General features: G+C 66.0%; 4 protein-coding genes across 4 annotated transcripts; 1 reads left to right on the forward strand and 3 right to left on the reverse strand.

Moving 5' to 3' along the window:
- Positions 1-2: 2 nt before the first annotated feature.
- On the reverse strand, positions 3-7,498 carry CHLRE_14g614450v5 (uncharacterized protein). Its single transcript, XM_043070060.1, has 17 exons — positions 7,256-7,498; positions 7,048-7,146; positions 6,875-6,927; positions 6,637-6,749; positions 6,258-6,353; positions 6,021-6,055; positions 5,724-5,829; positions 5,254-5,357; positions 4,512-4,949; positions 4,028-4,264; positions 3,535-3,766; positions 3,123-3,346; positions 2,573-2,866; positions 2,062-2,319; positions 1,681-1,923; positions 736-1,467; positions 3-505 (listed from the first exon to the last, which is right to left on the reverse strand). Exons 2-17 carry the CDS (start codon positions 7,084-7,086, stop codon positions 413-415), a joined length of 3,297 nt encoding a protein of 1,098 aa, XP_042916733.1. The 5' UTR covers positions 7,087-7,146; positions 7,256-7,498; the 3' UTR covers positions 3-412.
- A 74-nt stretch (positions 7,499-7,572) lies between these two features.
- Positions 7,573-10,998, reverse strand: CHLRE_14g614500v5 (uncharacterized protein). The gene is made up of 2 exons (XM_043070061.1): positions 10,747-10,998; positions 7,573-10,588 (listed from the first exon to the last, which is right to left on the reverse strand). Exons 1-2 carry the CDS (start codon positions 10,792-10,794, stop codon positions 8,576-8,578), a joined length of 2,061 nt encoding a protein of 686 aa, XP_042916734.1. The 5' UTR covers positions 10,795-10,998; the 3' UTR covers positions 7,573-8,575.
- Positions 10,999-11,771: 773 nt separating this feature from the next.
- Positions 11,772-18,898, reverse strand: CHLRE_14g614550v5 (uncharacterized protein). Its single transcript, XM_043070062.1, has 11 exons — positions 18,634-18,898; positions 18,470-18,527; positions 17,434-18,231; positions 17,021-17,082; positions 16,566-16,770; positions 16,063-16,146; positions 15,518-15,661; positions 14,501-15,259; positions 13,973-14,050; positions 13,249-13,734; positions 11,772-13,036 (listed from the first exon to the last, which is right to left on the reverse strand). Exons 1-11 carry the CDS (start codon positions 18,726-18,728, stop codon positions 12,392-12,394), a joined length of 3,414 nt encoding a protein of 1,137 aa, XP_042916735.1. The 5' UTR covers positions 18,729-18,898; the 3' UTR covers positions 11,772-12,391.
- Positions 18,899-19,007: 109 nt separating this feature from the next.
- Positions 19,008-22,098, forward strand: CHLRE_14g614600v5 (uncharacterized protein). The gene is made up of 4 exons (XM_001698946.2): positions 19,008-19,332; positions 19,464-19,861; positions 20,165-20,260; positions 20,953-22,098. Exons 1-4 carry the CDS (start codon positions 19,314-19,316, stop codon positions 21,058-21,060), a joined length of 621 nt encoding a protein of 206 aa, XP_001698998.2. The 5' UTR covers positions 19,008-19,313; the 3' UTR covers positions 21,061-22,098.
- The last annotated feature ends 63 nt before the right edge of the window (positions 22,099-22,161 follow it).

Genomic DNA, 22,161 nt, shown 5'->3' on the forward strand with positions numbered 1-22,161 from the left:
GCCTGTATTCACGTGGTGAAACACGCCGCCAAGTCAATTCAGGAGCATCACCAGCCAGTCACTCAGTCATCATTTGTCGTCAACCGGACCGGCAGCCCCACCGAAGTTTAGCACACGATCGCACGATGCCATGCCGGAGCATGCAGCAGCGGCACGCGCTGCTCCTTCCTCGCCTAACCCCCAAACACGCACGGGCCTGAAGCCACACAGCCCTCCTCCTCACCACCTGTACCTACAGCCCGCTAGCCTCGTTACAGCTTGAAGGTACCGCTTATGTCTGCCGCCTCATGCTCCACCTAACGCACCGCCACCATCCACGCCCCTTCACATCACCACAGCTTCCCGCGCGTCGCAGCGCCCCTGCCGGCCGTGCAGCACGTCACCGCCACGCCGCCCATGCACCGTCAGCCCGTCACCTGCCCTGCAGGCTGTGCAGCATGTCGGTGCACGTGCGGATGCGGCTGGAGGCGCTGGACAGGTCGCCCAGCAGCGCCCGCACGTGGGCCTGCAGCGGGGGAAGAGATAGAGGCGGGGGCAGGGAGCGCGAGGTGGCGGCGTGGTGTAACGGAATGTGGTGGGGTGGTGGCGGGGCATGTGACAGTGCTTAAGTGACATACCGGCACTTAGTTTGAGCTAGAAGCACGAAGAACTGCGACGTGAAGACACCCACTCGCCCTCTCACCACACCCATACCGGCTCCCCAACCGCCCACCCACCCGGACGCATACCGCCCACCTGCAGCTGGTCCCAGTCCTGCGAGGGGCGGCCCGGGTGCAGCCCCTGCGCGCGCACCGCCGCCGCCAGCGCCCGCAGGCAGCCCTCCAGCCCGCCCAGCGCCACCGCCACGCCGCCCACCGCCGCCTTGTCATCCGCGATGAAGCCCTTGAGCGGACCACTGGCGGCGCCAGCCGCCGCGGCGCCGCCACCAGCGGCGGCGCCCGCGGCGCTTGGCGCCGTCGCGCCAAGGCCTGCCAGACCTCCCTCGCACACCATGTCGGCGTCCACGCATGATGCAGCGGCAGCGGCTGCGGCTGCAGAGGCGGCAGCAGCAGCAGCAGCAGCAGCAGCCAGGGTGGTGGCGGCGGCCGTCAAAGCCTCGCCGCCCTGCGACACCGCACGCTGCAGAGCCGAGCTCGCCGCCGGCCGACCCAGGCCTGCGTCGGGCAGGCACGCCTCCCGCGCCGCGCCCTCCAGACGCGCCGCCTCCGCCGCCCGCGCTCGCGGCGCCGACGCCGCGGCGGCGGCGGCCGCCGCCTCCTCGTCACTCAGCCGCCGTGACCAGTACGACTTGATGAGTGCAGTCAGGTGCGGCGGCGGGCCGGGGGCGCCGGAGGGGTCGGGCGGGAGCAGGCGCCGCAGCGCGGGTTTGTGCTGCTCCGGCACGGTACGGCAGATGCGGATCTTGCTGTGCAGCGCGGCGTGCGTGACGGCGGGGTGCGGGTGGCGCAGCAGCACGTGGAAGAGCGCCTGGCGGGCCGGGGGGAAGTCGTGTGCGTGGGGGTGGTGATGGTGATTGTAGGTTGCAACACGAGTTTGGCGGTGGGCTGAGGAAAGAACCGTGTGTTTCGTCACCATGCAGCGGGCTGGGGTTTGACATAAAATACCGCGTCCGTATCGCGCACTGCAAACACAGCAGCTTGAGCCCAACGGCCTGGCACCCCGAGCCCGCCCGAACCCCACCTCCGGCGGAGGGGATGTGCAGAACTCGGCGGCCGCCGCCACGTCCGCCACCACCTCTGGCGGACCCGCCTCCGCCAGCCGGGTCAGCGCGGGAGCCGCCTCCGCCAGCGCCGCCGGCAGCATGGCGGGCGCGGCCCGTGCCAGCAGCCGCACCGCCGCGTGGGCGGCCTGCAGCGAGGCTGGGGTGCCGCTGACGCCGCAGCTGCTGGTGCTGGTGGTGTTGACGGCGTCTTCGGACAGGGTCTGTCACAAGAGGTGGGGCTAGTCAGCAGTCACCAACAATGAACATTACGTACACCGGCGCCTTGCAAACCGGGAGGTGCAATCGGGCAGCAGCAAGCCACCGTGGCTACCCAGCAGCACGTGCACCTGGTGCCTCACCTGCAGCAGTTCCACCGCCGCCACCCCCGCCTGCGCCACCAGCGGCTGTAGCGCCGAACAGCTGGATGCGCCACCGCCCCCACTGCCCCCATCACCCGCACCCGCACCACCACACGTGGCTAGCGACTGGGCATGCGCCAACGTCACCTCCAGGCAGCCAAGCAGCTGCGCCAGCCAGGGCCGCAGCAGCGACGCCGCGGCGGCCGCGGCCGGTGTGCCGCCGGCGCCCGGCGCCGCGGCGGTCAGGATGGCCGTCGCCTGCGGACCCAGACCAGACCAGACCAGACCAGGCCAGACCAGACCAGACACGCATGTCAGCACAGCGGTGATGACACACGAGGTGCAGCAAGCAAGGCGCAATGCACTGGGCGGGGTGCGCACTCATTGGCTTTCCGCGCTACCGGTAACGCACGTGTACGCGCACAAGGTTACGCGATCTCCACCTCGACGAGGAGCAGAGCAAGCGGGCGTAGGGCGGAGCCGCAGAGGGCCGGTTCCCACATTCACCCACCTGCTTGACCGCCGTCAGCAGCTGACTGGCTCGAGCAGCTAGCTCCTGCTCCGTTACGCAGCCCCGCCCAGACCCCAGCGGTGGCCCAGCGCTGCCCTGCGTTGTTGGCGCCGCGTGGCCCGCCGCCGCTGCGGCGGCGGCGGCGCCAGCTGCACCGGCGGCGGCTCCCCACAGCGCCCGGGCGGTGGCGGCGCTGCAGGTGTCGGGTCCGGCGGCGGAGCCGTGTGTGGCGCTGAAGTGGAGGTGGGGGTCCAGCACTTGGCGCCAGGTGGCCCCGGCCCCGGGCGGCGCGGCCTGTGGGGAAACGGCGAGCTCCATTCAGTTAGCAACGGCGGGCCGACAGGTCTTAGGATGTATGGGCGACTTTGATGAAAAGGGTTTGCAGCTCGAGCCAAGCACTCGGCCGGGCAAGGAGGGGCAGGAAGGGTTCACACCGGCAGCTGGCGTCGGGCGCAGCAGCTGCACCCGCGCGCCCACCACGCTAGCACGCAGCTGGAAACCATGTTGACTACATGCCTGCAGGCCGTCAGCTGCACTGCTGCCGGCTCACCGCTATCAGGGATGAGAGCAGGCGCTCCAGCCGCCGCGCCGCGCCCGCCCCCTCCACGACGTGTCCCACCGCAACCGCTGCCGCCGCCTCGGCCGCCGCCGCCAGCCCCGCCAACCGCGCAACCGCCGCAGTGAGTCGGCCGCCCAGCGCCGGCTGGCAGTGCGCCACCAACGTGGACAGCACGTCGGCGGCGGCGGTGGACAGCAGCGGGTGCGCGCAGCTGCCTGCGTGTCGGCGGCAACAATGACGGAGGGTTTGCAGGCGAGGGTCGTGTATGCCATGGCGACAAGCGTGGTTTCGGCATGCATGCACGGCACAAGCTGCGGAAGTGCGTCCAGGGACAAAGTCTGCGGTCGCAAAGGATCCTCACACAAGCGCGCGGCAATGCACGCGGGGGATCCGCGACACTCACCCCAGTTGCACAGCACGCCGCACGCGACCTGGAACGTGTCCACGTCCTGCCCGCCCGGCGGCGGCGGCGCCGCCGGGGCAGCGCCGAGCTGTGGGTGGTGTTGATGCTGCTGCTGGTGGGGATGGCTGGCGGCATCGGCGGCAACGGCCGTCAGCGTCAGTGCTGCCGCCGCCATTTGGTGGGGCAGGTCCAGGCAGGGGGCGGCCGCCGCCGGCCCGCCCAGCTCCAAGGCCTGGAAGTCGGTGTGCAATGATTAGCTCATGAAGCGAATTGCAGCGGCATTGCTGCAGCGCCCTTCATGCCATCAGCGCACATGCAGGGAAGCCCATGCAACGTCGGCCACGGTCTCGTTTTGCCAATGACATATGTTTGCGGCAACACACACAAACACACACACACACACACACACACACACACACACACACACACACACACACACACACAATTGAGGCAACACACCCACACCCACACGGTGCACACGCGGCCCGCCTACCAAGTCGTACAGCCGTGTCGACACGGCGTGCCCCGCCCACGGCAGCAGCCGCCCCGCCATGGCCGCCCGGGTGTCCGGCCCCAAGTGTGCCGCCCGCTGCATCAGCGCCAGGGCCAGCATCACCGCGCCGCAGCAGGCGGCCGGCGGCGGCGGCGGCGGCGCTGCTGCTGCCGGCAGTGTGGACGGGGCGGAGGCAGAGCTGGGCCGCGCCAGGGCCTCTAGCTGAGACAGCCGCTCCTGTGTGCGCGCGCGCAGCGTGCGTGAGGCACGGCGAAGGAATGCATGTAAGGGGAGCTAGATTTATTCATCAGGAAGAGGCGCAACGCAAGCAGCCGACACCCAAAACCCAGATGCGCAAACCAACTGCGTCCGTTGGCAGCTGCGTCAGTTGCGCGCATGTTGCGGACACAAGTATGTGTGTTTGAAGGGGCAAGCGCAGTGCGGCGTACCGCACATTCCCACATGCGCAACGCTGCCCCCCCACCTGGATGTCGTGCTGGCTCGCGGGCAACATCGCCGCGACCAGCCCCGGCTGCTGCCCGCCCGTCCCCGGCCCCGCCGGCGGCGCCCCTGCCGCCGGGAAGCCGCTCCACGCCAGCACCGGCGCCGCCGCCTCTAGCGTCATGGCAATGAGCGAGGTGAGCTTTAGCATCACCACCGACTCCAGATCCTGCGCCGCCCTCGCATGCGGCGAGGCCGCAGCCCCCGCCCCCGGGCCCGCGCCCGCGCCAGGCTGCTGCGAGCCGGGCTGCCCCGATGCTCCAGCGGCCGCGGCCCCGGCCCCGGTGGCGGCGTAGCCGCAGCTGGCGATGTGTCGGTACATGTCGGAGGCAGCTGCGCACAGCTCCGGCCAGCAGCCGGCGCCGGCGGCTGGGTGCGCCTGCACCGTCTTGACGATGTGCTGCAGCCAGAAGCGCGCCACCTGCAGAGCGGAGACAGAGACAAAGGCAGTGGGCAGAGGCAGAGATAGAGACAGTGGGCGGAGGCGGTGCGGACCGAGGCGGTGCGGATGGAGGAGGCGTTGGGAAGAGCGGCGCGGAGGCGGTGCGAGGAGGAGCGGGGGCGGAGAGGTCATGGCCAGAGCTTTGTGCGCACAGCCGCGCGCGCGCGCAGCCTACATGCACTTACATCTGCCGTCCCGGCCGTCCCATGCGCTTCTCGTCCTCTTCCCACGCCCACGGCCCCAAACCCGCACGCCGCCTCACGCCACCCCACGGGGTTCGCACCTTGATGCGTGTGTCGAAGTCGGCCGGCCCGCTGCCGGGCAGGGCGCGCGCCTCCGCCACCAGGTGCCCCAGCAGCCCGCGGAGCACAGCCGCCACCACGCCGCCTGTGCGTTGGGCGCGGGGTGGAGAGCGGGCCGGGGCGGAGTGGCAAGTGGACAGGAGGGGGGCAGCGAGGGGGGGGCATGTGTTCCCGACCCACATCGCCCAGAGCATTTCCGAAAGCACCGGAGGGTGTGGCCATCCAGCATCGGCAGGACGAAATCACGGATCTAGACACCCGACACTAATGAACTCAATCGCTGCCTACTTGTGACCGACGTCCGCTGTGCAACAAGCTACATATAAATGATGTAACCCGGCGCAATGCAGGAGCCCCACCAGCGGACCCCGCAGCCTACCCCATCCGGGCGGCTGGCCCCATAGCTGCATTCACATGCCACACATGCGCTCGCTCGCTCTTTCTTCCTCACCGCTCAGCAGCTGCGGCATCCCGTCCGGTGGCAGCCCCGTCAGCGCCCGCGTCAGGCTGGTCCACAGCACATTTACGCCGCCGAACGAGCGCATCTCACGTGGCACCTGCAGGGCAGTGAGAGTGCAACATGCCATCGATTAGCATCGCGCTTTACAAGCAGGTATCGGTGTCAACGGGCAGCTTGGCATGTGCCTAGCGGGAACGCAGCCAGTGCTGATTGCGCCGTGGAGTTCACACACGGACCCCGGCATGCGCACATTCATTCTCACACACGCGCTCTGGCCTCCCAGGTCACCTGGGGGTCATTGATGCTCTCCGCCGACTTCTTGGCTGCGGGGAGGGGTTGGGCACGGAAATGCATGATCAGGGCAGCTGAGGGCCCACGAGCACAGCCTCACTCCGCCCTTGCCGCCGCCTAAGATGCGGTGGCCCCGTCCGTTCTGCATCCAGAGTCCGCAACAAGCACGTGTCGCGGCCTTGTCCATGCGCGCCGCACCGCGCCGTGCCCGTCGGGGTCGGCTACCGCACCCACCCAGGAGCCGCAGCCCTTCAGCCAGGCCCGCCACCAGCGCCCGGCACGCCGCCAGTCGCTCCTGGCCGCCGCACGTGTCCAGCTGCGGCTCCACCGCTGCACACGAACGCGTGAGATGCCAGGTGGGCCATAAAAGTCAGGATCAAAGCCCCACACGCGGTGCGAATGCGGCAAACGCTACCGGTGCTGCACAGCTGCCCCTCATCCCAGCATGCATACATCCCTGTCGGTACCGCACGCGAATCGCGAACCCCGGCGCCAGCGTTCCCAGGCGACAAGCCTGCCCTCACCAGGTGACCAACCTAACCGCGGCCAAGCAGCCTTAAAGTTCTCACATCGGTGCCCCTCCCCCGTGCAGGCGTAGCCTACAGCCACCCACCCCGCCAGCACGCGTCAGCTGCCTCCAACGCCGCCGGCGCCAGGTCCTTGACGTAGGCACGAGCAGCGTTGCCCAGGGTCACATACAGCTGCGGCCCCAGCGCCGAATACCACCTGTGCTTGCAAGCGGCGTTGGCAAGAAATGTCGGCGAGGCCAGGGCCGAGAAGCTGGCAACACGGTATGCGCCAACGCTGGTGTGGAGTCCTTCGCGGGATCCCGGACACGTCGTGGCTCTTACTCGGTGGAGAAAAACGCGTAAGACGCCAGTTCTAGCGCTGCCACCACAAAGTCCTGCACGGCACCGAAGTCCGCATCGGTTCATGAGGTAGGGAGTTGGGAAGCTGTGCTTGAATGCTGCATCGTCCCTGCCCAGATGCCCCAGTCATCCCTCACACCCCAGCCCGTACGTGCCTTGAGCGACGAGCATGTTGTGGGCGCCTCAAGAGCCATCGCTGTCGCCACACCCTGCGATATCCACGACACTGTGCTGCCAGCAAGCTTCACGCAGTCCTGCGGACATGTGGGCAGCCGGGACGGGGCAGCGGCCGAGGGGCTCAACCGGACGCACACGGGCGTGCACGACGGTTCGCAAGGCAAGGCCGCTCCTGCTGCAGCTTGCCTGCATAGCCTCCTGCCGCCCCCCTGCATAGTCGTTGGCGATGCGCCCATAGCAGGCGCTCTGGAACGCCGAAGCCAGACCGCCAAGGATTTGCGCGGCGCTGCTCAGTTCTACAGCCGCTGGCTCCAGCGACGAAATGCGCTCTATATATGTATGGATATGACTATGGTGCAGCACCGCGCTGCTGCTGGCATGCAACTTTTCCTCCATTCTCACAGCCCTACACAAGTGTTGCAGCTACATGAAATAATCTAAACACAAAATGCTTGTACTAAAAGTGAATCATGTTAGACGCACAGTTGTGCGTGCACGCTCACGAACTGTCGCTAATTTGCATTTGCTGGATTCAAGCAATCATCTTTTGTCAACCTGAATGCTATAAGTCTCTCAAGAAGACCGTAAACATACCGTGTGCACAAGCAGGGTGTTCATATGGTTTTCAGCTTGCGCTGTGTTTCGGCACGGGGCTGCTCAGGCCCCCGCCCCCGTTTGTGAGCCCCTAGTCCCCCCCAAGTTAACTGCCTAGCTCCAAATATGGTCACGCTAGCGCTGTGCCCTCGTAACCAAATCACTCGACTCGTCCTCTTGCTGTACATAACATTACTAACTGCCCTGTCCATTCCACCGATTTACATACATACTACGTGGCGCGGTATCCCGTCTGACCGCATGAATTTGGCTCATTCTCCGCGCATTCATGGCGCGGTTTCCGCTGTAACATTAATAAATTATGGATCCCTAGTCCCTACATGGTTCTCTTATCCATGACTGCACCATGTCTGCCTTGAAGACTCCTTTACTACTGACATCACCACTGAATCCTAGGCACCGACCTAAACCACCATCAGCCGCTGCCTGATCTTTTCCGTTCCCACTTCCCAGTCCGCTTGTTGCTGTTGCTGCTGCTGTCCCCTCACCCCCCATAGTTCTCACCCATTGAGTGCGCCATGAAGCCCCAACCCGCAATGCAGAAGTCACCAGGCAGTCAGGCGTGAGAAAGGCAACGCACCAACCGCTGAATACAACGCAATTAACGTCACCACTCTTGGCTTGGGGCCCCTGTCTGGCGGTTCTGCAAGAGGTGTACCATAATCACGCCCTTTCCTTACTCGCTGCTATTCCACTCACCCATCACCCATGCATGCCAGGCGCCATCTACCACCGCACCCCAATCCACATACCTTTGTGGCCGTCACGACCACACAAAGCCTCATCTCATACGTCATAGGCTCATAGCAGCAAGGCTCACCGCCCCCACTCCGCAACCGCCGGTTCATGCGCACCTGGCACCTACCAACCCGCCACAATCCCCTCACTCCCTCAACCCTCCGACCTGCGCCGCCGATGGCCTGCCAGCCGCCCCGGCCCCGCCCCCGCCCCCGGCCCCGCCGCCGCCGACCTATCCGCCACTGCCTGCAGCAGCTTCACCGCCAGCTGCCCGCCGTCGCCCTGCGCCAGCTCCGCCAGGCTCTGCGGCGCCTGCGCCAGCACCTCCCGCTGGTGCGCCGCGTACCACCTGCACAGCTCGTCCGCCAGGACAAAGCCCCCGCCGGCTGCCCCAGCTGCACCCGCTGCACCCGCTGCACCGGCTGCCACAGCTGCGCCCGCTGCACCCGCCGCACGCGCCGCGCCTGCCGCGCCGCTTGCGCCAGCAGTGGCGGTGGCGGCGCGGGCCACCGTCAGCGGCCAGCCGGTGGACCAGCGCAGCACGGCGGTGAAGGTGGCGGGCCGCACCACCTCCAGCAGGTGCCGCTGCGCCGCCACCCGCAGCCCGGGCAGGTCGAGCAGGTGCGCCAGGTCCGCCACGGCCATGCTGGTGTGGGCGTCCCAGTCCTCCGCGGCGCCCGTGTACATGTAGGCCACCACGTGCCGGAACACGGGCGCGGTGTAGGGCTCCGGCAGCGGCACCACGCCGCCGGACGCCGCGCTGCCCACCGCGCCGAACAGGTCGGCGAAGAAGGGGCTGCGCGCCGCAAGCACCGCCCGGTGCAGCGGAAAGTCCTGACCGCCCACCCGCACCACCACATCCGGCTGCGGGCTCCACACACTGCCGCTGCCGCTGCTACTGCCGCTACCGCTGCCGCTGCCGCTGCCGGCGGCGGCAGATGCAGCGGCTGCCGCCGCCCCGCCGCAGCCCGGCGGTAGCAGCGCACCCAGGTCGGCGGCGAGCGCCGCGCGCCTGGCCGCCGCTGCCGCCGGCGACGTGAGGCAGTCCGGCGTGAGTGGCCGGCAGGGCCGCATGTCGCCGCCCAGCCTGAGCAGCCGCAACTGTCGGCAGTCGGTGTGCGGCTCGGTGATGGCGAGCCAGCCGTGCGGTAGGATGCGCAGGTGCGGGCTCCAGCCCCGATTATGCCGCAGCTCCGCGCAGCTCCGGAGCGTCATCAGTGTGGTTACGCTGACGCGGCCGTTGCCGCCGCCGCCGCCGCTGCCGTTGCTGCTGCCGCCGGGGGAACTGCCGCCTTGCGGTGGCTGTAGCCGCACGCGGACCAGCCAGCCCATGTTGATCGGGTTGCCGTCGGCGTACACGTCTTCAGGGCCTGGCTCCACCTCTGGCTCATCGCCCTCGTGCACGAGCAACAGATCGCCACTCTCCTCCACCGCAATCCCCCGGATGTAATGTAGCTTCGGTGGTGTAGCGCCTGCTGCGGCCCTTGCCTCGGTCCCGGCATCTGCACCATCCCCTGCTGCCGCGTTCGCGCCTGCGGCGGGCGCAATCTCACGCCCTGCCTGCACGTCGCCCCCCGCCCCCGCCTCCTCTGCCCCCGCTGCCTCTGGCTCCGCCTCTTCTTCATCGTCCTGGTCCGAGCCGTAGATACGGCGGTGCCTGCCGTGCACCAACCTGCGGAGTTCAACGCCGCCTGACGCGTTCTCCGCCCACTCATACACGCCCCCCTCCGCCGCCAGGTACAGCGTGTCCGTGGGGTAGTGCAGCGCCAGGCCGGCGGTGGTGCCGGCCTGCGGCGGCAGCAGCGCCTGCAGCGCCACAGAGGCGATCTTGCGGCCGCACACGCCCGGCAGGAAGACGCGCACCAGCGCGGCCTGGTGGACCCGATGGCGGCTACCGGCAGGGTCGTCCTTGTCCTCGATCCGCCAGTCAGCAGCAATGTAGAGGCAGCCCTTGCCGTCAGGCACCATGCCGTTCGCGCTCCGCACGCCCATGTTCAGCAGGGCGTCGGGCGCCAGTAGCCGCGTCACGTCGCCTGCGCGGCTAAGCGAGAGCAGCCCCAGTTTCGGGCCGAGCAGGTAGGTGAGGTTTGTGCAGGGGTCGTGCACGGCGTGGTGGGGGTAGGGCGGGTCGTCCTTGCGAACCGGCTTCGGCAGGGCCAGGGGGCCCTGCAAAGGCAGAGCCGAGACGGAGCCAGGAGTCCGGGGTCAGAGCCGGGTGCTTGGCCATCAGAGGGGTGAACGACGACATGCAAAACCGGTCAATTTCGCCCACGGCTCCACTATTCCGTCATCTACATTTATAATGACACATTGTTGCGACGCACCGTTGGGCCTTTGGAGGGCGTTGCGGAGTCGAGGCCTACCAGCGACATTGTGTAAGGTCTTGTGCCGTGCGCCGAGACCTCCCCGTTGTATCGTTCCGAGAAGTCAAAATATACTTGTACGCTATTATCAGGATGCAAACACACCGCTGACACGCCCATCCCCTGAAACTCCAGAACTACGCTCGCTGCTGCCATCGCCCTGTCGGCTCGTGCTGTTACACAATATCCGCATGCACAATTCAGCAGGAAATGATTAAGAGAAGGTTACAGAAATAGGGCCCATGCAGAGGCAGCCTATCGGGCAGCCCATTGGGCAGCCCTGCAGCCAATCCGGCCAGCCCAGGCTGCCCAGCAGCGGCCGTGCGCGGCGGTACGCAGCGGTACCTACGGGAAATTTGTGCAGACGCTTAACGCTGAAGCAACAGCACCCAGCACGGCTACCGGAAGCACTAAGCACAACCTTGCAGAAGCGCGCAGGACGTCTCCAACAGGTGGGGTGGACAAGGGGTGGGCTTGGGGGAGGGGGGAATCCGCAAGAGTGCACCCGTGATGGAACATGGCAAGGGGCAGGAAAGCGTAGTCCCGATGTGTGTGGCTCCCACCCGTGCCCACATAAATGCGTAGCAAGAAGGGACAAGGCATTGGTGCGTCGTTCGCGCGCTGTTACTGTACCGACGGTAGCTGGCAGGTTGTGTCGATGTTTTGCTGACGCGCATTCCTCACGCTCCGGGCGCCCGGCCAAGGCGATAGCACCACACAGACTCAATGCGACGCCACACCGCGCGGATAGCATAGCCGATGCGCACCTGCAGGCAGTCGACCGGCGTCCACGGATGAGCTGTGTAGACGAGCACTAGCGTAATGCAACGGCGTGCAGCAAAACAATGGCCGGGCGACAGTGTGACAAGCAGGGGCAAGAACAAGGCGAAGCAAAGCAGAAGAGTGCACCTGTGCAAGACGCCAAAGTTTGGCAGGGTCGACCAGTGCCCTGGGGAGACGCGGTGAAGTTGAGAGGGTGCTCTTGATGAGTTGATGTGATTAAATCGCAGGAGTCCGACGGGCGGCAGAACGCCGCAACGTGGCAGCGGCTCGGAGTCACAGACGTTCACGCCCTTCACGCTCGCTCACGTGCGCGAGGGTTAGGGGTCCGCACCCGTACTCCTCTCAGTGAAGTGCTAAGCCCCAGTAAATGATGTGCACGGTACAATAAATTACAGTCATCGCGGCACTAATCGGCACCTCCCTCGCTGCTAAAAACACTGCCCTAACCAGGGGAAGCCCCTTCACGGGGCCCCAACCCGTTGCGCATCCATCTTACGTCTCTAATCCACTACCAGGCAATCAGGCATGGGCAAGCGCAGGCCTGACTAGTCTATGTTAAAGAGATGCCGACTGTACACAAGCCTACCCTCTAAATCCCAGTCAACAAATTGTCACGTGCGAAGGGAGTGCGGCACCCCTGGAGCGCGGTATTGAGTCAACTGCGGCAATCCGACCAATCTTTGCCGTGTTCGTGCTCTTGTTCCTGTAACATCGAGGATCACTAGTCCCTGCACTGATTCCGTGATCCATGACTGCAAGTGTCTGCCCCTTCAACAGATCGACTGCTGCACCACCTAAGCTCCCCTGAATCCTAGTCACCGACCTAAACCGCCATCAACCGCTGCTTGATCTCAGCCGCGCTGTTGCCAGCGCCGTCTGAGCCCACACTTCCGTTCCCGGCCCCCTTGCCACTGCTGCTGCTGCTGCTGGCAGCGGCTGGCGCCGTACGCAACGACAGCGGCCCGCCTGTGCCCGCCGGCAGCTCCACAGACACGTCCCCGAGCTCCAGATGCACCTCGGGTGGCGGCGCCAGCACCGTAACACGCGCGCCGGTCCGAAGCACCCGCGTCAACGCGTCACGTGTCGTTGCAGCCGGCGACTCGGAAGGCGTCGCGACGTCGGCGCCGGCAGACGTCGCTGCGGCAGCAGCTGCGGCGCCGGGTCTCCCGCGCTGCCGGCGCTGCTGCTTCTGCGGGTGCGCCACCCCGGACGTCGACGCCTCTGCTGACGCCCGCCGCTGCGCCGCACCAGATGCGGACGGCGCCGACTCCTCGGCGTCGCTGCCGCTGAGGTCAGGGTCCGCAAGACCCGACACGGACACGCGGCGCCGCACCTCGACGCCGGCGCCCTCATCATCATCATCCGCCCCTGCCGGCTCCGACTCCCCCTCCTCCTGCTGCTGCTCGTGCTGGCTCGCCGCCGGCCGCAGCCCCGCCTGCTTCCTGGACATGGACAGGAAATGCCCGACCTGCGTGCGAGCATACCGGATAGCCAGCCAGCACTTAGGGTTGAAAGAGTCTGGTAGTCCCAATGATTCCTGCAATCCTGCAACCTGCTCCGCCTGCCTCTTTGCCAGCCCCCGGCCGCCCGTGCCGCTTACCTGTGCCCGCTACCGTGGCCCTCTCCCTACGGCCGACCCTCCCAACACACACGCCCAACCGCCCGCCTCCCCACCCATACCTGCTGCGCCGCGTAGGCTCCGCTGCCCGCCTCCAGCGCCCTCAGCCGCTCCTCCGCCTCGCCAATGAAGTCATCGACCTTGGCCAGCCCTTGCACCGAGTTGAGCTTGCGCAGGCCCGTGATGATCTGACCCAGATCGATGGCCGACAGCCCCGAACCCGACCCCGCGGCGTCCGCCGCGCCTGCTGCTACTGATAGGGCTGGATATGTTAATGCCGACCCAGTAGAAGATGGAGATGCGGAGGCAGAGGGCGAGAGGTCGCGCAGGCTGCGCAGCGGGGGCTCCGCCCCCGGCTGGTGCAGCGCCGAGGTGGGGGCCGCCGCCGCTGGTGGCGGCGGCTGCGCCGCCTGCTCCGCCAGCGCGCGCGCTGCGTTGACGAAGGAGTACGTCCAGGCGGGCGGCGGGCTGAGCTGCAGCTCCGCCAGCGACCAGGCCAAGGTGGCGAGGCACCAGCCCGACATGGAGCCCAGCTTGTGGTACGTTACCTGTGGGGCGAGAGGGAGGAGGAAAGATGAAGGGAGGAGGAGGAGGCGGTGGATTGGGCGGTTGGCAATGTATGGAGGAAGCGCATGCTGCGAGGATGGGAGCGGTTGCAGGCCTGCGGCCCTGCTTTCGCAGCGGTGAGTGCAAGGACTGAAGCTGGTGAGCTATGGGCCGTTGCGGGCTGGAAGCGAGTGGACATTGTGCGATTGGACGTCACGCTGCACAAGTTGATTCGCACACCTTGAGGAATTCGGCCGTCCACTCCTTGTCGGGCCGCCGCCGCATGTGCGCCAGCGCCCACACCATGGAGCACAGCTCCTGTTGAGTGGGAAGAGGGGGGGGGGGGTTGTAAGTACCAGCCCAAACTAACCCGAACCCAATGCAGTAGAGAGAGGATGAGAGCGCGGCCTATGCTTGACAACGGAGTGGCACGCGACAATAGTCCCGAAATGACTTGGCGGGGGGTTGCAGATACCAGCCCAACTGAACCAAACCAAACCAAGCTAAATGAGCGGAGCACAGGCACGGGGTGATGAGCGATGAGGAGGCAGTGAGCGCGTGAATAGCGCATGGTGAGCGCGCAAAGGGCGGCGAAAGGCTGCGTGCGTTGTGAGCCAGTACGCAGTCCTTGCCGGCTTTCCGACGCATGCACGCCGTGCCCCCTCCTTGTCCATCCGCGCCCTCCAGGCACTGCTGCATTCCTGCATCCCATCTCATGCCATGCCGTCCCCTCCCTAACTACACGCACGCACGCACGAAGTAACGCACCTGCGGCTTGAAGCTGCTGAGCCGGCGGTCCGTGGCGATGAAGAACAGCGCCAGCACCTCCGCCGGCAGCCGCTCGCCGCGCACGCCCATCTTCGCCAGCGCCCACATGGTGTTGGCAACCTCCACAGGGCTGAACATGCTGGCTGTGTGCTGCAGCCGGTTCAGCGCGCCGCCCAGCCACGCCTCCGGCGGCGCCGCGCCCAGCCGCGCCAGCGCCCACAGCGACTGGCTCAGGTCCACGGGCTTGAAGTAGGGAAGCTGGCGGTAGCTGGCGTCGTAGAAGTCGCGCAGCCAGGAGCGCGAGGGGTAGAGCCGCAGCCGCGCGCAGGCCCACACGCAGTTGCACAGCTGGTTGGCCTCCAGGCGAGGCAGCTCCCACTCCAGCGCCAGCAGCAGGCGCCGCCCCACCTCGGGCCGCGGCTGCGCACCCCAGCTGCCCAGCGCGTACATAAGCGTCGACAGGTCCAGACCGTTGTAGGGCGCCAGCGGCCGCCGCGGCTGCTGCTGCTGCTGTTGCTTGCGGCCGCTCCTACTCCCGGAAGAGGAAGCGGCTGCAGCGCCCTCCGCCTCGACCTCGTCGTCTTCGCTCGAGGAGCTGAAGCCGGAGCGGTCCCGCAGCGCCTGCAGCTGCAGCAGCCGCCGGCGCTCCTCGGCGCTGCGCGGCAGCCGCGCCGCCGCGTGTGCGCACACCATGTCCAGCAGGGCGGAGGTGGGCGGGCAGCCCAGCTTGGCCAGGCCCCAGGCCATCTGGGTCAGACCCTGCGGAGGCCAGCGGGCGGGCGGGTGGGCGGGTTGGGTTCCGGGACGCAGGGCAAGCGCGGCGCGGCGCCACGACGCTCTGCTTTCCGTGCTCACCGAATAAAGCGCGCACCGCCGCCGCATGTACCCGCACAGACACCAGTCGGTATACTGGTGCAACCCTGCTACCAATTCAGCCGACGCATCAACCCACGAGCTCCTGCCCCCCGCACACGCGTGTTGGCGCCCGCACGCACACACATACACGCACGCGCACACCTGCGGCGAGAAGGCGCTGGGACCCAGGGCCACCGCGCGCGCCTGCGCCGCCGCCAGCCACTCCTCCCCCGGGTGCTGCTGAGACAGCGCGAGCGAGTAGACCACGTTGGACAGCGAGCGCCCGCAGAAAGAGCCCATCTGGGCCTGTGAACACAAGATAGGTGGAGTGGCGAGGTGAGTGGCAGCAAGCTTCACGATCAATACTGCCCGGCTACCCGGCCAACATGGCGCCTGTTACCGGCATGTTCCTCTCATCAACGCCATTATCGACGGTATCAGGCCTGGGAGATTGGCAGGCCTAGAGCGCCCACTTCTGTCCACTGGTGCAGCGTTTATGCTCAAGCGTGCTAGCTATCACCGGGCTGCGCACGCCACAGCGGGGACGCCCTTACAAACGCCCGACCCACCATGACTCCGTATTTGAGCTATGCGTGAAAGGAGCTACGCTACATCCAACTCGACCGTCGCTTAAGGTTCGTTCCAGTGCCCTCCGTTCTTCCCTCTTCGTCCACCAGTCCCCCTCACTCCACGCCCTCGCTCCGCACCTGCGAGTGCTCCAGCAGCTGCCGCAGCCGCGCCGGCGCCACCTTGTAGTGCAGCCGCGCCAGGCCCCACAGCAGCGTGCTCACCTGCGGTCACGGGCGCAGATGCAGGCTCCTTGTCCCGCTACCCCATGCGCAGGATGTGCCGCGCCCCTCGCCATTGCCGTATCCCGGCACCCGTATCCCTCTCCAGTGGATGCCTGGTTCCGCCAGCCTGCACAACACTTCCAGCCCTGCTGGCAGTCACAGCCGTGGCGCCCGCTAGCCTCTGCCGCCTTCCAGCGCCGCTCGCGCTTCGTTCCCCCGTCATCGCCACTCAAGCCCACCCATACCTCCCTCCCTCCTCCCAACCCCTGCCTGTCTCACCTGTCTCACCGGCGCATTCCTCACCCGCATTAACATCCCCCGCGCATCTCTTCTTTCCACGACTCCCATCCGATCCTTCCTCCTCCCATCCACTCCTTCCTTCCCACATCCCATCCCATCCCTCCTCCTGCCCGCCGCACCTCCCGCGGCGCGAAGCGCGGCAGCTCCGCGGCGCAGCAGCTGAGGAATGCGTCCATCCACTTGGGCGGCGGCTGGTGGCCCTGCCGCGCAAAGGCCCACAGCAGCGACGCCAGGCCGCGCGGCTGCAGCGCCGGCAGCTGCGGCTCCACGGCGGCGGCCAGGCCCGCAAGCAGCTCGCGGTCGGGCAGCTCCAGGCGGGCAAGGCTGAACGAGCGGCGGCGAGGGGCGGGGGGCGGGGCGGGGTCGGCAACCCGTCCATTGCGACCGTCGTTTGGGGGTGGGCAGTGATGCACGGTCGTGGCCCACGGTATGGGCCAGATGGCCCCCCCTCGCGGCCTGTGCGGCCCCTGGGTGCCCCCAGCGTCATTCGGCCCGGGGCGCCTGCACGCGCTCAGCCCATCAGTCCATCAGACCATCAGTCCATCAGCCTTCACCACCCCCAGCAGTCCCTCACCTGTAAGCCGCCACCACCACCGCGCGCGGGTGCAGCTCCGTCAACTGCCGCCGCAGGACGCTCTGCAGAACCAGGGGACAGGAGGGTCAGGTGAAGCCAGACTAAGACCTGAGTGCAGCCGGTGGTTGACAGACGTTTGGCACCTCACGGCCCTCGTCCACAAGGCATCTGTGTTGCGACGCCGCCCACATACCAGGCCCTTACCAAATCAGGCAGCCAGATACTACGCCTGCATGCCCCCGACCCTGCGACACAAAACCCCTGCTCATCACGCGCCACACCACGACGGCCAGCATACATTGCTGCATCCCCCTGACTTGCTTGCTGCCCTCCTAGCACGACTGCTATGCCGTGCCCTGCCTACCCTGCACCGCTACACGCCGCCCGGTACCGCGGCCGCCAGCAGCCCGCACCTGCAGCGTGGAGCAGCCCTCCTTGAACAGCCGCGACTCGCGCGGGCTGAGGCCCCGCCGGTGCAGCGCGAGCACGCGGCTGAGCGCGGCACAGGAGTGGTAGACGTTGAAGTCGAGTGCGTTGTCCAGCAGCAGCTGGTGCAGCCGCGTGTAGGTGGGGCAGGTGGAGATGGCGCGCGTGAGCGCCGTGCGCGCCTGCAGGCTGCTGGGCGGCGGCTGCCACGCCGGCAACGCCACGCTGTGGCGACTGTAGGGCCGCATGTCACCGCCGCCACCGAAGGAGGCGGAAGAGGAGGAGTGCGGCTCGCCGGCATCGCCGCCTGTGGCGGTCTGGAGCTGTTGCTGCTGCCGTTGCTTCTGCCGGTGCCGTTGCTGTTGGCGCAGCTGGTGGTCGTCGGGGTTGCCGCTGGCTGTAGCTGTGGTGGTAGGTGTGGCTGTAGCTGCTGCGGCCGCGGCGCCAGAGGTTGATGAGGTCGAGCCGCCCTGGCCGGCAAAGTCGGGCGAGGTCAGGAAGGACACCAGGGCGTCTGGCCCCGTGGACGTGCCCAGTGGGTGGCTGCCGTTGCTGCCATTGGCGCCGTTTGAGCTATTTGAGCCGGTGGCTCCAGTTGTGGGGCTCGCTGCGCCCTTGGGTTTAGCTGCCCGTCGCCCTCGCCCCTTCGCCTCCCCGCCGGCCTGTCCCGCTTGCGCGGGCTCGGCGGGCGGGGCGTCGACTGCCCCGTCTGCAGGGCCCCCCGAGTCCGCTTTACGAGCCGGCTGGTGTATGAGCTTGTAGGCGTTGTGATAGCTCTGGAGCGACTGCAAGGTATATGGGTGTTGCGGGCACGCGCTCAACACACTGTGGCGACAATCGCGGCACAGACGATAGACGCTACTCAACGGACACAGCCCAAGACCCCTGTGCTATGCTCCGTCTTGCCTTTTCCGTATAATAACAACCAAAAGGAGAGTATTTAAGCTTTGGCAAAGTTTGGTGACCATTCTACAGGGCCCTGCCCCGGCGCAGCCTGAAACGAGGCCCCAGCCACGCGCTTACCTGCGTTACTTGGCATCTGATTTGCTGATGGCATTTGCGCCCTCGCCGGGGAGTCAACCTGTGCACCAGGCGCAAGTGCAAGCAGAAGGCGTTAAATCGTCTTATCCGCTGCCTTCGCTGGCCCTCTGAGTGGCGCCCATTCGAGCAGTGGGACCCAAACTGACCTAGTCCTGCAGTATGAAACGCTTGGCGCTGAATAGCTCGTGGACGGTGGACAAAGCGGCTCGCAGGCAGCGGGCCGAGCCGGCCACCCGCTCATGGCAACACACTGAGTATACCAGTAAGTCACCAAGTAAGAAACGGTTCAGGGTGCTCGCATCGGCCAATTCAGCCTCGCCCGAAGCTAGGCACCGCCGCAATTCTACTCGTGTTTTGACCCAGGATAAGGCTAGCTGTGACACTAGTAATAAGGCTTAAAAGCACTTGTTCCATTTCCACAATGAAACCCTTTGCCTGTGACAGAGCCAAGCTGCGACCGCGTCCCATGCAATCATGAGTTCCAAATACTGCGTGTGCAAAGAGCAGACCCGAATAGACAGGAAGCGTGTTCATTCAAGTCATTAACGTAGGCCATCATAAACACTATCGCGCTAGAAAGGTTCACGCGTTCATTTGTCCAGCTCAGCTGGAGCCTTACCGGGGTCATCCGCACCTGCTTGGAATACTGTCTTGTGCTGAGCACATCATGATGCAGCATTTAGGCGGCAAGGCTGCGTATCGACAAGGCCCGGCGCCGGTTCGTTGCGGCACTCCACGCACGCGGGCAGTGAGGCTCGTCGTGCATGCAACGCAATCACAACAATGTATTGATCTGAACGGCGCCAACGCGCTATCGCGTCGGGGCATGCTGCTGGGGCTATTAGGTGAGAACCCGCGATGGTGCTTGCGTTGCTGCGTTAGTGTTACAGAATACGTATATATGTATTCGCAAACTAGGTTGTGACGCAGATGTTAACGGCCCCTCGCAACCCACCCGCGCTCTTACTGTCCGTAGGGTGCGCCGCGTTGGTCGGGCCCCGCGCAGCTGCTGCATCCAGCACCGCACCGGTGCCCAGCCCTGACGGCGCCGCCACCGCGCCCGCAGACCCCTCAGCAGTATCCAGCACCAGTGCCGCGCCCATAGGCACCGCGGATGCAGCCCCCAGTAGCATCACTATCACAAGCAGCAGCAGCGGCCCGGACGCGGCTGCAGCCGGCGCCTCGTCGGCGGCACCCAACGCCAGCAGCGGCGCCCCCACAACCACCACAACCACCATCACAACCACCACTACCCGCATTCCATTGGATGACGCCTCGCTAACCGACGAGGCGGCGCGGCGGCTACTGATAGAGGAGGAGGATCGGCGCAAGCGACGGAAGAAGTCGCAAGGGCGCTTCAAGGAGCTTGAGGATGTGCGTGAGGGGGTTGTATATACCAGCCCAAACTAAACCAAATCAACCCAAACTATTGGGGTTACTGTCGCGCGAAGTGCAGTAACCCGTACCGTGCGGCGCACACCCGCCGTACGGGAACGTTACGAAATGGGGCTCGTGCCCAGCGGCACTTGTGGGAACGGCGTCCTGTGTTTAACCGTAGCGGGTTACGCAGGCATGCGTGTATGGCTGCGCGGCGTGCTGCACAAGTCTCGTCAAGCTGTCTCCTGCGTCTCCGCTGTGTCTCCTCATGCGCTGTGTCCTGCCTGTCCTGCCGCCCAGATCCGGATCGAGCTGGCAGAGAAGGAGCTGGCCCTGCTGGAGAAGGAGAAGGCGCTGCTGACCAAGGAGCAGACGCTGGCCGTGCTGGCAGAGGAGGTGAGAGGACTCGGAGGGGCCAGACCGGGGTGGGGCGCGTGGGATGGAGGACACGGGTGGAGAGGTGAGACAGCTGGCGCCAGCTGGGAGAGCGTCGACAAGAACAGAAAACGTGGGCTGCGCCTACGAACACGTGGCCTACGAAGTATTAAGTGGCATTCGCGGTTTGCGCCAGTATTGAGTTTGGTGCCGACGCATCAGCCACGCATCACGCACGCACGCGCGGACCAGGGTGTCCCTGAGTCGCTCCGCTCCTGGGGCGCAGCCCATAAAAGGGAGTTTGGAAATGCAAGGACGGGAGTAAGGCTGTACACCTAATCCGGCCTAGCACTGCGGTTTCTGCAGGCGGGATGGTATGGGCGGCCGAAGGGCTGGGCTGGACGGGAAGAGGGGGGCTGTCGACGAGAGCCTCAATGTGCCCGTGTGGTCTGAGCCCGCCGTTCCAGCCGCATGCCGCAGTTGTGTTTGCCCTGTGCAACTGACTCCAGACATGGACTCCGGGCGTGGGCATGGACTCCGGGCATGGGCATGGGGTGCCCCCGCGGATTCAAGTGGCGGCCGTGGTCATTCGTGCGATGTGTACGCAGGTCGCGCCATGCCCTGATTCCCTGACACGCCCGCGTGCCGTGTGGCACTGCTTGACACCCACCTCACCTCTGCCGCACCCCCCGCAACCTGCACGCCCTGCACAGCTGGAACTGGAGCGCAAGCTGCGCGCGCTGCTGACAAAGGAGAAGGAGCGCGCGGAGGAGGAGGCCGCACTGGCGATGGGGCTGTGCGGCGGCGGGCTGGGCTTTTAATGGTGTTGGTGGGCCCTGTTGGTGATGGTGGGGTTATCGTGATGGAGCGGTGAGGCTGAAGGGACGGGGGTTAGCAGGTGAATGCTGCGAGGTCTTGCAATGCACAGGGTTGCAGGCGTGAGCGGGCCGGGCAGGCTGTTGTTCTGGGCCGCTTACGGACGCGCGCGGGGCGAAGCAGGTGCGCTCCGTAGGCATGGAGGGAAGGGGCGAACGGGCCACGTTGCTCGGAGGCCTTCCGCAGCTGCTCACGCTCCGCTTGCCGATTCCCTTGATACGCCACATTGTGAGACTTGCACGCACGGAACTCCAGTAAATTGATTTGCATGTATTGGCGAGGATGCGAGATGCCTTGTCAGTGGGGAAAGTCACTGAATGTGCTCACGGAATATAAACCCCAGCGTTGTTTGGAAGGTGATGCCGTGCCATGGCGGTGGGCCTGTGACAGATCCGGCCGACAATTCCTTCGCTTGCGTGCGCTCGGCACAGCCGCTCCATCTGTGCACGGGCGCAACCGGCACAGGGTGGCCGATGCTGCCGAGGGATGGGACCTAGGTGGACCCAGGCCGGCATGGTACGGGACTAGTCATGTGATGACGAGGCAGGCTGTGGTCTTGAGTGGTGGGCGGTGGCGGCCGGGTCTAAATTGCGGTGGCGGTGTGGACTCTCTATGTCGTGTGTGTCGAGTACGAACGAAAGCCATAGTGCGGCGTGAAGGTGCCTAGCAACCTTGCCAACAGATCTTGCCAACTGCTTGATAATGCACGTAATGTGCGGCGCGCGGAGGTCGCGCATTGATTGGGTTTATGCGACCTTGCACTTTCATGTCCGGACGCGCGTTGCTAGCCTCGAGTCTTGGGAGCCGTGGGTTGGTCAACGGATGCGACGGAGGAGACCAGCAGGTATGGTGCGTTAAAGGAGGCGTGCGAGTGGTGGGCGCCGCAAGCACGCACGTGGCCGCCAGCGCGTGCGTTCGACACTTGATGCGGCCTGCAGGGGCCGCGCTGCTTGTGTACCGTACTTGTGTAACTTGGAAGTGGTGAGCTACCGTATTTGATGGCTGCGCTCTTCGACAATGCGCCGATTCCGAAAGGACTGGCGTTG

The sequence above is a fragment of the Chlamydomonas reinhardtii genome, chromosome 14, assembly GCF_000002595.2.
Source record: "Chlamydomonas reinhardtii strain CC-503 cw92 mt+ chromosome 14, whole genome shotgun sequence".
NCBI lineage: Eukaryota > Viridiplantae > Chlorophyta > Chlorophyceae > Chlamydomonadales > Chlamydomonadaceae > Chlamydomonas > Chlamydomonas reinhardtii.

Bases quoted from the DNA above. Each gene is read 5' to 3' on its own strand.
- CHLRE_14g614600v5 (XM_001698946.2), top strand. The intron at 19,862-20,164 runs GTGCGTGAGGGG...CCTGCCGCCCAG, and splicing joins GCTTCAAGGAGCTTGAGGAT to ATCCGGATCGAGCTGGCAGA. The intron at 20,261-20,952 runs GTGAGAGGACTC...CGCCCTGCACAG, and splicing joins TGGCCGTGCTGGCAGAGGAG to CTGGAACTGGAGCGCAAGCT.
- CHLRE_14g614500v5 (XM_043070061.1), bottom strand. From the start codon at position 10,794: ATGTCGCTGGTAGGCCTCGACTCCGCAACGCCCTCCAAAGGCCCAACG. The intron at 10,589-10,746 runs GTGCGTCGCAAC...CTGCCTTTGCAG, and splicing joins CGCCCTCCAAAGGCCCAACG to GGCCCCCTGGCCCTGCCGAA.
- CHLRE_14g614550v5 (XM_043070062.1), bottom strand. From the start codon at position 18,728: ATGAGCGGGTGGCCGGCTCGGCCCGCTGCCTGCGAGCCGCTTTGTCCA. The intron at 16,147-16,565 runs GTGCGGCGGGCA...CCGTGACCGCAG, and splicing joins CGCGCTTCGCGCCGCGGGAG to GTGAGCACGCTGCTGTGGGG. The intron at 13,735-13,972 runs GTGTGCGAATCA...CTCGCCCCACAG, and splicing joins GGACGGCCGAATTCCTCAAG to GTAACGTACCACAAGCTGGG.
- CHLRE_14g614450v5 (XM_043070060.1), bottom strand. From the start codon at position 7,086: ATGGCTCTTGAGGCGCCCACAACATGCTCGTCGCTCAAG. The intron at 6,928-7,047 runs GCACGTACGGGC...GGTGCCGTGCAG, and splicing joins CAACATGCTCGTCGCTCAAG to GACTTTGTGGTGGCAGCGCT. The intron at 6,056-6,257 runs GTGGGTGCGGTA...CCCTCCCCGCAG, and splicing joins TGAAGGGCTGCGGCTCCTGG to CCAAGAAGTCGGCGGAGAGC.